The following is a 13,015-nucleotide window of genomic DNA, read 5'->3' on the forward strand; positions in this document are numbered from 1 at the left end:
ATTAAGATAGATAATAATTTCATACTCATTATTGAGTATGAAATTTGAGAATTTGTACTAACAAGGCATAAAATCTAGGAGTAGTTAGTAATTTGAACAATTTCCAATAATTTTCTTAATTTTAAAAGAACTGGAATTTTGTCGGAACGTAATATCAGAATTTAGTTCAAGTAATATTCCTTTTATTTCATTGCATTCTTTGGAAACCTACCTAACGGTTCTACTACTACGATGTTTTAGTACATATGAAATGATTTCATTAAAAAAAGTAACAATCAATAATATTTTGATCACATTAGACAAAAATGAAAAATTAAAAGGTCGAATTCCTTTTACATTTTTCCAATAATATATTTGTTTGTTTTTTTCAAAATTTAAGTGTTTCTTACCTTTTATATCTTTGTCCTTTAAAATTAGAAATTATTCCCCCTATACCCATTTTTAGTCCACTTTGTATTGGGCACAAGTTTTAAAAAAGTAAAAAAAAGTGATTTGAAAATATTAGTAGAATGTGAGTTTTGTTTTTAGTCCATTTTGTATTGGACACAAGTTTTAAGAAAATAAAGAAAAGTGATTTGAAAATGACATAAGTTAGTGGAATGTGAATCTCATTTTTTTTTATATATTTGCAGTTGAATAAAATGTGAGTAAAATGAGATAGTGGAATATGAGAGATACTTACTATTTATGGTAAAAGTGAAAATGGACAATAAATGGAGAGATGAGAGAGAAAATGATAAAAGTGGACAAAAAATGGATGATGGAGGGAGTATTTTCATTTTGGTTCGTCCTTACTTTATTATTTGCACATAAAAACTCGTATCAATTCATAAATTTATATTTTAAAGACGGATGTATTAATTAAAATGATATTTTCACTAATCTAGTCAAAATGCTATTCACAGTAAAACCTTTTTAAAAAATGGGTTTTAATACGAAATCGGAATATTATTATAAAACAAATTTTTTTCAGAGCAAATACAAATACCAATTTTAATTAATAAACCAACAAAAAAGTTAGAAATAAGAATTTCAAATAACCCTCTCCATCGCTATACAAATTACAATCAATGAAATAAATTGATACATAAAATATAAAGAGAATTTTCGAAAACACACTCGAGGCAACAAGCATTTCATCGCGCACCTTCCCCGCATACCCACCGCCATTGTCGCCCTTCCTCTCCACATAAGCGTAATAGTTGAGGAAAAACGCGAGCGTGAGCACCACCCACTCCAAGAAGAAAATCAGCCCGCCAGCGAGCTGATTTGTCACCTTTCACTTTTACCATTTTTGGCAGTGGACCGCATATTCCACTAACTCATTCTCACTCGCATTTTATTATAAAACTAATATATAAAAGTAGGACCAACCTGCCACTAACTTTTTCAATTCACTTTCTATTACATTTCTTAAAACTCGTGCCGAGTCAAATGGAGACAAATTATGTGGGACGGAGGGAGTAGTAGTAAGGGCATCAGTAACCCCGTCCCCATTTCCGGCCCAAGTCCCCTCCACGTCATCATCCCTCTACAGTTGCGGCCTAGGCCCCAACTGCTGTAACCCTGCAGGCCGCAACTCGGGCCGCAACTAATAAATGACACTATTCACAACTCCAACCTATTTAACTCGAAAATGCAATTCGTTGAACAATTGAAACCGGGAAAATGCATTGTTCATTCGAAATTAACATTACATTACTAGACGAAGCAAATTTAAAATACAAGAAACCCGGGCCACGACTACTACTTCTTCATTTGGGCGCGAAGGTAGGCGATCATCTCACGGTGCAACTCGAGCTCCTCGTCTGACATCTGTTATGTACCAATTGTTCGAGTTAACGAACTCCTCCATCTCACGTTGATCGCTGTTGAACCAATCCATTTACACCGACACAAAGGGTATAATTGTTCGAGTTAATAGAGGATTGAAATGTAACGTAGGATTGAAATTGAATGCACGTAAGATTTATGCACAACAAAGGCTCGTATTTATAGACATCGAATTAAAAAAAATGGATTTGCGGCCCGGCCCGTCACCGTGCAACGCTGGGCCGGGACTCGCACCTTGCGGCCCGTCACCGTGCAACGCCGTCCCGGGCCGGAACGCGGGACGCTAGCCAGGCCGGGAACGCGGCCCCGGGAGCGGCCTGGGCCGTGACTCTCCTCCGTGCAACGCTTGGGACGGGCCGGGACTCGCGAGATGCGGCCCGGCCCCTTGCGTTACGCATGCTCTAATGCTTTAATTTTTCAGATTTTTCCTATCAAAATTTAAAAATTCCGGTTCAATATGAAATTTTTTTAACTGAAATAAAGAATCCAAAAAAGATTAGCTATTTATATATAAAACATATACTAGTACTACTTAAATTAAATATTCATATAGTACTATTTTTAATTATTTCTAACCCATATAAATAGATATAGTAACTTTTTTAATATTGGAATTCTGATTCTTTAAAAAACTTTTACACTTCAGTTCGATGACCTTGTTATGGCTAATACAATTCGAATTTTAACTTCTAAGGATCTCAGGTACCTCATGTTAATGATGTAATATGTTATGATATTTGCATATAGTTTGTAACTTTAATTGATATTTTGTACTATTGAACTTTTTTTTTATACTTTGGCATTTATACCCTTTCAAGCCTCAAAGGCATGATTGTAAAAAGTGTGTCTGAATTTGTAATTTTTGAGTGTTTTCGATCGAAAAATATAATTTTCAGAACGTTGGTTACTCAAAAGGTGAAAGTGGTTACCATTTTTTTTAGTTTTACTCTTTCTTATATTCCGAAATTTGAAGTTAAAATTTTATCGAAAGTCGAATACCAACACCCGACATGGTGCAAAAATTCACATCAATTTAATTTGATTCTATGGTTTATTTAAATTATAGGAGTAACAAGTAAAAAAAAAGAAAAAATGATTTAAAATAAGAAATAAATCATGTAACTATAAGGGCATGTTCAGTTTCCCTTGTACAAAATATTCTGATTTGTACCAACATTAGATTTGAAGCATCATGGCCCACCATAGGAAGACTATTATATGGGGTTTAGTTGTCATGAAATAACACAAGATTTGGTGAATTAAATAATTCATTGCACTTTGCCTGCTCATTTGTGTTTTATAATCAGCGTTTCTTGCATTCTGTGATGTTAATCTTGGATTATACCTATTTGTTAAGGTTGAGTCTTGAAATTTCATGTGAATTTAATTTGATACATTTTTGCATATCGATGCCCTAAATTATTAGATTTGTGAATCTGGGTACAAATTCACATAAATGCTAGCAATAGGCATTCGTCCAAATGCACTGTTTGTGTTATGCTGGGGTTCTAAACTGGAATTTCTTTGCAGCAAAAGGTACGAGTTTGACATGGGAAAGGCGCAGAGGGAGGTGTTTGATAAACTCGGCACCGTTGATGGACTAACCCTTGCAGAAAGGTATGAACTTTGTGACATTCTTAGCGAGAAATCACAGGTATGCCGGCATCTGCTCGTCTTGGATATGTGAAAAGGTTCATCTAACAGAGTTAGTACTTAGGTGATTCAGCAATTGAAGTGAAGCTGTGTGATCTACTATAATATGTATTATATTATTATGTGAATTGTGGCAGCAAGTGCGTGTGATCAGCTGTGAATATTTTGGTAGCCATTGGATCATCTAGCTGGGTGGGGCATTTTTCATTTCTGTAAAGCCCCAGCATAATTTGTACCTAAACTATATATGAATATAGGTACATGATCAATTGAGATTTTTTAGGCTAATTGAGAAATGAGATGCAACATCAGCCACTCATTTTTATTAAATGAGTGGTCCAGATTTTGCCACACAAAAAATATTTTTAGATTAATTTATTATGAAAGGGGTATAATGGTAAATTTAGTTGAAAACAAATGAAAACTAACTTCTCCCCTCCCATTCTTCTTCCCTTACGCCTCCACCTTCTGCACATCATTGAAAATTTAGCAGCGCACAGGAACGCCGGCTTCTACTCGCCGCCCTCAAGATCTGCCTTCTACGCGTCAAATTCAGCCGTTGCTCTAGCGATAAATTCGTCACGGGAACCCAGCCTCCGCCATTTTCCCTGATCGCCTCTAGCACCTGCTTTAGATCTTCCTTCCTCACCACGATCTTCACCCGTCCATCCTCCGCCACCGCCGCCGCGATTTCTCCGCCGTTAATGTGCGAAATCGCCTCCATAGTACTACTGCTCGCCACAGGTTTCTGAATTCTTCCCGATCTCGAGAACCTTCTCCTCGACGACGATTTGTCTTCCATTTCGTTTCCCCCTTTATGATACGGTACGGTTCGGTTAAACTTCTCGATTGCTTGCTTATTTCTGTGCGGTTCACTGCAGTTGGGTGATCTGAATTGATTTTTCCTGCTACCAATTTATAGGGTACTAAACAGAATAGTAAAATATTAGCTCGAATTGATTAAAATAAAATAGTTTTGACTTTGCTTCCAGATCTGATTCTTGGTTTCAGGTTTCAAATTTCAACTTCTCCTTTGACAGTTGTAAAAGCATTTACACAAATGAAAAGGGATATGAAAAGCATTAGATAAATCTTCTCCGGATTCGCCGCAATCCGGAGATGCAAGTGCAGAGATCGGAATCCTCGTCGATTCCGTCCAACAGATCCTCCCTCAGCCGCTCCACCTCCGGCGAGTCAATCTCCTCCGACTCCGTCTCCGTTTCTGTTATGGAATTATCAATTAAGCTATTGCATAGTTGTATACTATGATGCTTAGAGAAGATTAAGTCAAATAGTTGTTATTTTTTAATTACAATAATTGTTTTTGAGTTGTTGACAATATATACAAGTTTTTGACAAGCGGTTGACATTTGATATACAAGCTGATGACATTTTACTATAAGTTGTTGACATTTGATATATAAGTTGGTGACACTATGTCAACTATGGTGCATATCGTGTCAACGGCACATACATGTCATGTCAACTACGGTACATATCGTGTCAACTACACGTACAAGCCATGTCAACTGTGTTACAAGTCATGTCAACTACACGTACAACCATGTCAACTGCACATAGAAACCATGTCAACAACAATTATAAGTCATGTCTACTAGACATACAAGCCATGTCAACAATCCGACACATTAAAACACGAAATGACACTTATACCCCCGTGTTGACATAATGTGATAGCTGTTGACATGTCGTTAATCTTGTGGATTAGTGGCTGAGATTGCATCTCATTTCTCAATTTAGCTAAATAATCTCAACCTAACAGCACCCTATGAATATATTTATATTCTAGATTTTCTGTAGCCTCCTAAGATGGATGGTCTCGAATGGGAATCAGAAATTTATTAACATTTTTTTGGTGGAGCCGAATGGTTGTCATGTATACTCACACATAGCATGCTGACATTGTAATATCCCTAACTTTTTGAAAATTTAAAATTTAGAGTTAAGAGCTAGAGTTTAATATATGTTTTGTTGTGGGTATGTATGTGCATATGATAGTCAACATATGGAAAAGAATAGTCAATAATCTAAGTAAAGGAAAAGAACTAAATAAAAGAAAAGAAAATGGAAATGAAGTGATAATGATAAATGGTAGAGATGGAACGTGTCATGCAAAGAATTAAGGAAAAAAAAAGAAGAGAAGAATTCATAAAATAGAAAAAAAGGAGTTGGACATGTGAATCAAAATTAATCCCTCTCTCTCTCCCCACGTCTCTTTCCCTCTCTCTGCAATCTCCATTGCCGCTGCTCTTGCTCTCTCTTTGTTCAGCTGCACCTTGCCTCCCCGAGCTCGCCGGCGAAGTCGCCGAGATGCCAGAAGCTCACATAGCTCCCCCCCAAGTCCTAATTTCCCTAGTTCCTCCTCATTTCAAAGATTGAATTTCAATCCCACCTTGACCCAACATCCAAAATAGCTATGTTGGAGGTTAGATTCTTCTATAAACGTCGTTTGATTCGATAATCGGAGTGAAATCCAATTCTGGTAGAAATTGTGAAATAACCGAACATAGTTGGCTATAACCAAATAGTTTTGATATTATATAGAGTAAATGGTTGTTGATTTATGGTTAATGGGATGATTAAACATAAATGGAAATAGAATTTGATACAAAAGTATGAGTCAGATTTACTCCTCTGTTTTTCAGCCCCATATTCTGATTTGTTTTGAATATTTAGGACTGTGAAAAGTTTGGTTTATCAATTTTTATACTAACTCTGATGCGTCTAGAGAGTCCCTGGATTTTATGGAGAATTTAGGAGTTCGTTTACTATCTGTATAAATTGTTATAACGATACAGCTATGAATTGTCAAAATTATGGTACTTTGTCATATTTTGATATGTGTTATCCGAAATATTCATGGCATGTAAGGTCGATGAAAACTTGATTTCATAATTTCTAAATTAACTATAAGGTGTTTAGTTGTTCTCTGAATTTATGATTAATTAAAAAATACAAATACCATTTATAAAAATTGTTTAGAAAATGCTGCTAGAAATTGTCTAATTTTGGTAGTCTATGGGAAAACAAGAATGTCTCTTAAACTATTAGGAAGCCTTGAGTGAATCATGTTGGATTATAAACTGAACTTCTTTGGGTAAATATGAGTTATTAATAGTTACGCTATTTATATTATGTATAAAGGCGAAAGAACCTATAGTGCGTTTTGAAGACAAAGGAGTGAACATAGAAGGTAGAGAAGTATCAAGGTGAAATATGCTTATGTTCATAAGCTTAAGAGGTAGGATATCCTTACTATGAACTTTACTTCTAGTTTGAACTATGTGAACTAATTGAATAATAATACGTTATTCTATGTGATAATAATATATATGTCATTAGAAGACACAAATGGAATTATTATGATATGTATAAACCTGATATGAAAGTTCTACAAAGAAATGGTATAAATATAATTATATGATGATGATAGAAATAATTTGGTGTGAAATGTGATAATATGTGTTGAAGTGTGTATGAATCACACTTTTAATTTTACATATATTATGTGGTTGATTGCTATATGTTGATTGTGGTGAATATTTGGGTTATATGGTGTGAACTAAATATGGTTATGCGTTATTTGATATTGATGGTGGAATACGATATGGATATGTGATTGGTGCAAAAGATATGTTTTATATGTTATATTCGAATTATTTGGTAGGATAAAATATGGATACGTGATTGATGAAATTGATATGTTTTGCATATGATATTGGAATTATATGAATCATTCGGCTAAAGAGAATCTGTGACGGTCTTGCCCTGGATCTGAAATCATATTGGGACCTTCGGGTCAAATCACAGTGGGACCTTCGGGTCAAATCACAATGGGACCTTCGGGTCAAATCACAGTGGGACCTTCAGGTCAAATCATATTGGGACCTTCGGGTCAAATCATATTGGGACCTACGGGTCAATCATATCGGGACCTTCTGGTCAATCATATCGGAAATCCTGGGTAGATACCAGGCCTGATCCGTCACAGAATAATAAAAAGGAATAGAGAGGCATATGTATATGGATATGATATTGTTTATGATATAGGTTGTATATTATTTCTGATTATATGTATTTCGGTAAATGAGTACTTTGGTGATCATTATATGTGTTTGAAATGGGTTAACGTTTGCTATTTGTCTGCGTTGATGTGTGGATAAGAATGTGACATAAAGTTATAAATGACTGAATGACTTTGGATATGGAAATAGGACGTATGACATATTATGAGAAGTAATATGCTTATAAGATAAGAATAAGTGTGAATAAATAATAATTAGCTAATTGAATAAATTAAGGAATTATATGGAAACATGTATTTTGTAAGTAAGTATATGAAGAATTATGGTACAATGTGATAGTATTGATATGAGATATTATCTGGAAAACACGGTGAACGTATAGATGTTGTAATAAAGTGATATATGGTAATACAAGAAAAGAATGATGATATATGATGTCTTAAGAAATGACATGTGGAAGGTGATACGGAAATTAATATGTGTTGACGAGTAAAAGATTAATATAGTAAATTATGAAAGTGGACTAAGAATGAATGTTTATAAGTAAAAGATAAATAATGTAAAAGTCTCAATATAGTTTAGATTAGATAATTGATTTTCATAGTTTGGATATATCTACTGAGTTGTGGAAAGATAAACTGTGTCAGTGGTGTTGCGCAGCTTTGCATCTTTGGCGAGTCACTGGTGGTCAATCTGGTTTAATAGTCGTGGCATGTTGTGAAATAGTTTAATTTTTAATCTTCCGCTGGATAAATGTTAAGTTTTTAAATGTAATAGATTTTAATTGTGCTTTTTAAGCTAAAAAGAAAATAGGAAAATTTCAGTACGGGTTGTCGATACTAAAACGTGACATCACGTATTCGGTGGGTTTACCTACCGGGTAAAGGGTGTTACAGACATAATATAGAATGATAATGATAAAGTCATGTTGCAAGTGTTTAGAATATTAGTACATATTGCGGTCACATATCCCCTAACATCTAGCTTCTTTTTCCTAACGATTGTTCCACATGTTCATTGCTAAATTGTCACGATTTTGAGTCCATTCTTGGGTTGCCTACACGCAATCCACATATTCTACCCCAGTGAATGCCTCATTCTGTGTTACAGTGGGTATGACTCCGTCTAGCTCGGCCTCCACTGGGTCGATGGCCATTTCACGGCGCACGAAGTTATGGAGTAGAAAACATGTCATGATTATGCGGATTTGCGTTCAAATAGGGTAGTACGCAGCACTTCTCAACATGGCCCACCACATTTTTAGAACAACGAACGCCCGCTCAATCACGTTTCTCGCTTCCGTGTGTCGTAGGTTGAACAATTCCTTCGGGTTTTGGGGAGCGTCCGTCCCTGGTGCCCCTTCCTTAAGATGGTACCTTACACCTTTGTATGGTGTTAGGAACTCATTGCTATTAGCATATGCATTGTTGCACAAGTAATAATAACCTGTGAAATGAACAGCGTCAACATAGTTTACATAAATTGAAACATATTTTCCAACACACTTAAACAACAGGTCATATGTACAATTTTAATAAACATCTATTAAAATAAAGACAAGACCAAACCTTGTGGCACCTTCAGGCCGTTCGGACGAGAAACGACATCCCTAAGGACACGTGAATCCCCTGTAGAACCTTCCCATCCCGGTAATACATAAACAAATTGCATGTTGCGGTCGCAAGCAGCCGATGTGTTGGTTGCAATATCCCTTCCGTGAGCGATATCACGGCTTGTCTGCAACACTAACTAGTACGTTGATCTAAGTCCCATCTAGAGCACCAACGCACCCTTGTAGTGAAATTCACCCATTATGTATAAACTGCAGTTACTTCATTTAAATAAAGTCTCAAAGCAATCATGGAAACAAGTTCATACCTTGAACCATTTCCAGCGGTGGTCAGTGCAATCGTTGGGGACCGGGTTGGCTTACTTAGAAGTATATCATGGAGGCTTAGAATGTCACCTAACACCCGATGGACGTAATAACAAATAGTAGCCCCAGATCTTTTGAAGTCAAATCGGACTATCCTATTTTTTTATGGTGAGCAAGGACCTCCAAAAAGATAGCAACCTGCTCTTCAACACCAATGACTTTACCCTCAGTTAACCCACCAAGTTCAGTCAGAATACTACACAACTTTCTAAATGTGTTTCGGTCCATCCGTAGGTTCGAAATGCAGTCTGCGTCAGTTAAATGTACGAGGCGGACTAGGTGTTTTATCTGATTTGGTATCCTATTCAAAACACTGTACCTCCTAGCCTGGTCTAGTATCTGTCGTTTCTTCCTCACAGTGCGTGCCTTCCTATATTTCATGATTAAAAGTGTGGTCTCCACGCGGTACATGTCTGTTAGGTCTTCAAGCATCATATACAGCCAGGCTGTGTTAGGAGTATAGGGGATCATCCTGCTTATTGGGTACTATATGTGGAAACCACCTTAACATTTGCACAGTATTCAGTTATTCATTAGGTGCAACTCACGGTAAATCATTCACCAACAAAGCACACATAATGCAGCAAATATATTAATTGGAGCAAGTAATGATGATTAGCAAGTTTGACGATGCAAACTAACATCAACGGAAATTATAGCATGTAAGTAATGTAAGATCTCTACAAAATAAATGTTACGTGGTAACTCAACTCACACACTCCGATCACGTAACTCAAACACTCTGATCACAAAATAAATGTTACGTGGTAACTCAAAATTTTGAACAACCTTTTGTCTATACTAATGCAGTAATTGGTTATGGCTTTTAAGTTATAGATTGATTCATTTTTGGACGAGTTGGCATTTTTTTTATTCTTTAGTTTCAGTAATACATCAGGTTTCTTTGATTCACATACTTGCTTGTAGGTACTGCATCTATCTTTATTCAACTGAATCCAACTTTACTTGTGACAGGGGGAAACGGATCATACGAAAGAGGATTATGGTCTGGAGGATATGGTTTTTGTGCAAAAGAGGAAGTATTTCCATTAGTGGATGCTACTGATCTGGCAGTGGAAAAGAAGGATAATGATGCTGTTGTTGTAGCTGTTGAAGAGAAACAAAATGGCAAGCGAAAGCAGCCTGAGGAAAGTGCTGATAAGAAAGCTACTGAAAAGAAGGTTGGTTTTTCAAATTGTGTGATTGTTTCTTTTGTATTTGGAAGAAAGCTCTCTTGCCTAGAATTATAAGAGTGCTAAGTTATGCGTATTTCTTCAGATTGCGGCCATGCACTTTTATTTCATAATCACCGACTCAATTACTCTTCATTCCTTGTAGGAACCCAACAAACCACCTGATTCTTGGTTTGATTTGAAAGTTAACACACATGTATATGTAACCGGCTTGCCAGAAGATGTCACTATTGAAGAGGTTAGTGTTGACTGAGTTTGCTGGCAGCAGAAAGTCTGCAGTTACATTTTCCCAACTCATCATCATTGAGAATGAGACTGACACGACATCTGAAACAGATGGTTGAAGTGTTCTCCAAGTGTGGGATCATAAAAGAGGTAATTGACATCTTGGTTATATATTACTTCATGCTAGAAGAAATAGTTTATTCTGGATATTTTACTGCAATTTTAGCTATCTACTTCACTGAATGAGATGCCATCCATTTATTTAAAGCATTTGGGCCTTTCGTCATCTGTATTATTTAAATTTGTACTGTACTATTCCAAAATGTAAAAATATTTACTGTTTCCTGATAAATGGACAGTCCTTAGCAATTTACATGGTTTAGGGGTCATCATTGCATAATTTGGACCATGTTGTAACTTGGATTTCCATTTCTGTGAATGTAGAAGTCGATAAATTTGAAATATTACATGTAATTTTTTTTACAGTGACATTAGAGTTTGGTCCATCTAGCCGGACCTTCTGTCATGCTTATTGGATAGCTAATTTCTTCACTCTCTTGAATTAGGGGAGGGGGGGCATTAAATTAAATTATGGTACTTAATGGCTTTCATTGCTGAAACACTTTAGGATCCTGAAACAAAGAGGCCTCGAATAAAGATCTATGTTAACAAAGAAACTGGAAAGCAAAAGGGAGATGCTCTGGTAACGTATCTGAAGGTAATGTTTCTTTCATGCAGGATACACTGTTTTAACTATGATGACGATAATGAATAATTTTTCTTTTGATCTGTTTGCTGTCTTATGTTAGTAGTGATATAATTTTTTGTTTTGTTTAGGAACCTTCTGTAGACCTAGATATCTTATAGGCTGATGAGAGTTTGCGCTCTGAACTGGAGGAGGATGTCCGTGATGAGTGTGGAAAGCTCGGCCCATTGGATGCTGTCAAGGTAATTCTAGTTTATTCGTAAGCAAACAAAGCCCTGCTGATTCATTCATTTCAACATACTTGTACTTTTATCTTATGATTTATCTCTAATAACTTCTACTTTAACATGGATTTTCAGATATGTGAAAATCACCCTCAAGGTGTTATCTTGGTGAAGTATAAGGATAGTAAGGATGCTCTTAAATGCATAGAGTTGATGAACGGGCGATGGTAATATTCTCATTCAATTTACTCTCCCTTATTTTGTAGTAATGTACTTATAAATATGACAATCAAAATGATTAGTCGACATTAACACAGAATACCATATAGTGATAACTGCAAGTTTAAAATCAATTAAGTAATGCGTCCCTTATTGAGAGCTGGTATTCTTATAAGGCGCCATGGCTGTGTCTCACTCGTCTAGTTTAGGTTGGTTGCATGGTTACTGATTAAAATTGCATATATTTGGACTCAAGAAGATCCACTGTCGATCCACAGTTGTGACCTTGCTTGATATTTTATCTTCATTTTCAGGTTTGGTGGGAAGCAAGTACATGCATGTCTTGATGATGGTACCGTTAACCATGCTTTGGTGCGTGATTTGGAAGAAGAGACCGGCAGATTAGAGAAAATCGGGGAAGAGCTTGAAAACGAATGATAGATTGTTGGAGTAGGCACAGTCATCTCGTAAATGTAAAATTTGACGCAACGCAATAGGACCAAGCATGTCGAAGTAAACAAAAACTTTATTGTTGAATTTCTATTTATTCGTTCTGAAAATCAACTTATTGATATTTTGATCAAAGAAGTGAGTCAATGAACTTTTTAGAGGTACTTGGTAGGTTAAGTTCAGTTAACCGATAACTTTATTTGAAGGCAGTGTTAGCAAAGGAAATAAAGCACACAACAAAATTGTAAAAAATAATCACGAGATTAGTTTCACCTTGAGAGTATGGATTATTCTTTGTGTATATATTCCTTCCCATTGTAGTACGTTTGTTCCCATATAAATAGAAGACTAAAGTCTAAAATTGGTCTCGTACATTTGTTCAAAAAATATTTTAATAACTTCCGATCCTAAACAATATGTTTGTTCCATCTTTAACTGTCAATCGAGTTTTAAAGTCCAAAATTAGTTTGGTATATTTGTACAAAAAACCTTATTTGGTATTATGAATTAAGTGTGTGTTAGCATATGGT

General features: G+C 35.8%; 1 protein-coding gene and 1 long non-coding RNA gene across 2 annotated transcripts; both read left to right on the top strand.

The window, feature by feature from the left end:
• The first annotated feature begins 3,094 nt into the window (after positions 1-3,094).
• Positions 3,095-4,577, top strand: LOC121779355. The gene is made up of 2 exons (XR_006045790.1): positions 3,095-3,190; positions 3,364-4,577. It is a non-coding gene; the product is annotated as an uncharacterized LOC121779355 (long non-coding RNA).
• A 1,096-nt stretch (positions 4,578-5,673) lies between these two features.
• Positions 5,674-12,620, top strand: LOC121778540 (HIV Tat-specific factor 1 homolog). Its single transcript, XM_042175914.1, has 9 exons — positions 5,674-5,932; positions 6,652-6,748; positions 10,444-10,649; positions 10,807-10,899; positions 10,998-11,036; positions 11,515-11,604; positions 11,724-11,834; positions 11,952-12,043; positions 12,350-12,620. Exons 2-7 carry the CDS (start codon positions 6,724-6,726, stop codon positions 11,751-11,753), a joined length of 483 nt encoding a protein of 160 aa, XP_042031848.1. The 5' UTR covers positions 5,674-5,932; positions 6,652-6,723; the 3' UTR covers positions 11,754-11,834; positions 11,952-12,043; positions 12,350-12,620.
• Positions 12,621-13,015: the final 395 nt, after the last annotated feature.

The sequence above is a fragment of the Salvia splendens genome, chromosome 19, assembly GCF_004379255.2.
Source record: "Salvia splendens isolate huo1 chromosome 19, SspV2, whole genome shotgun sequence".
Lineage (NCBI taxonomy): Eukaryota > Viridiplantae > Streptophyta > Magnoliopsida > Lamiales > Lamiaceae > Salvia > Salvia splendens.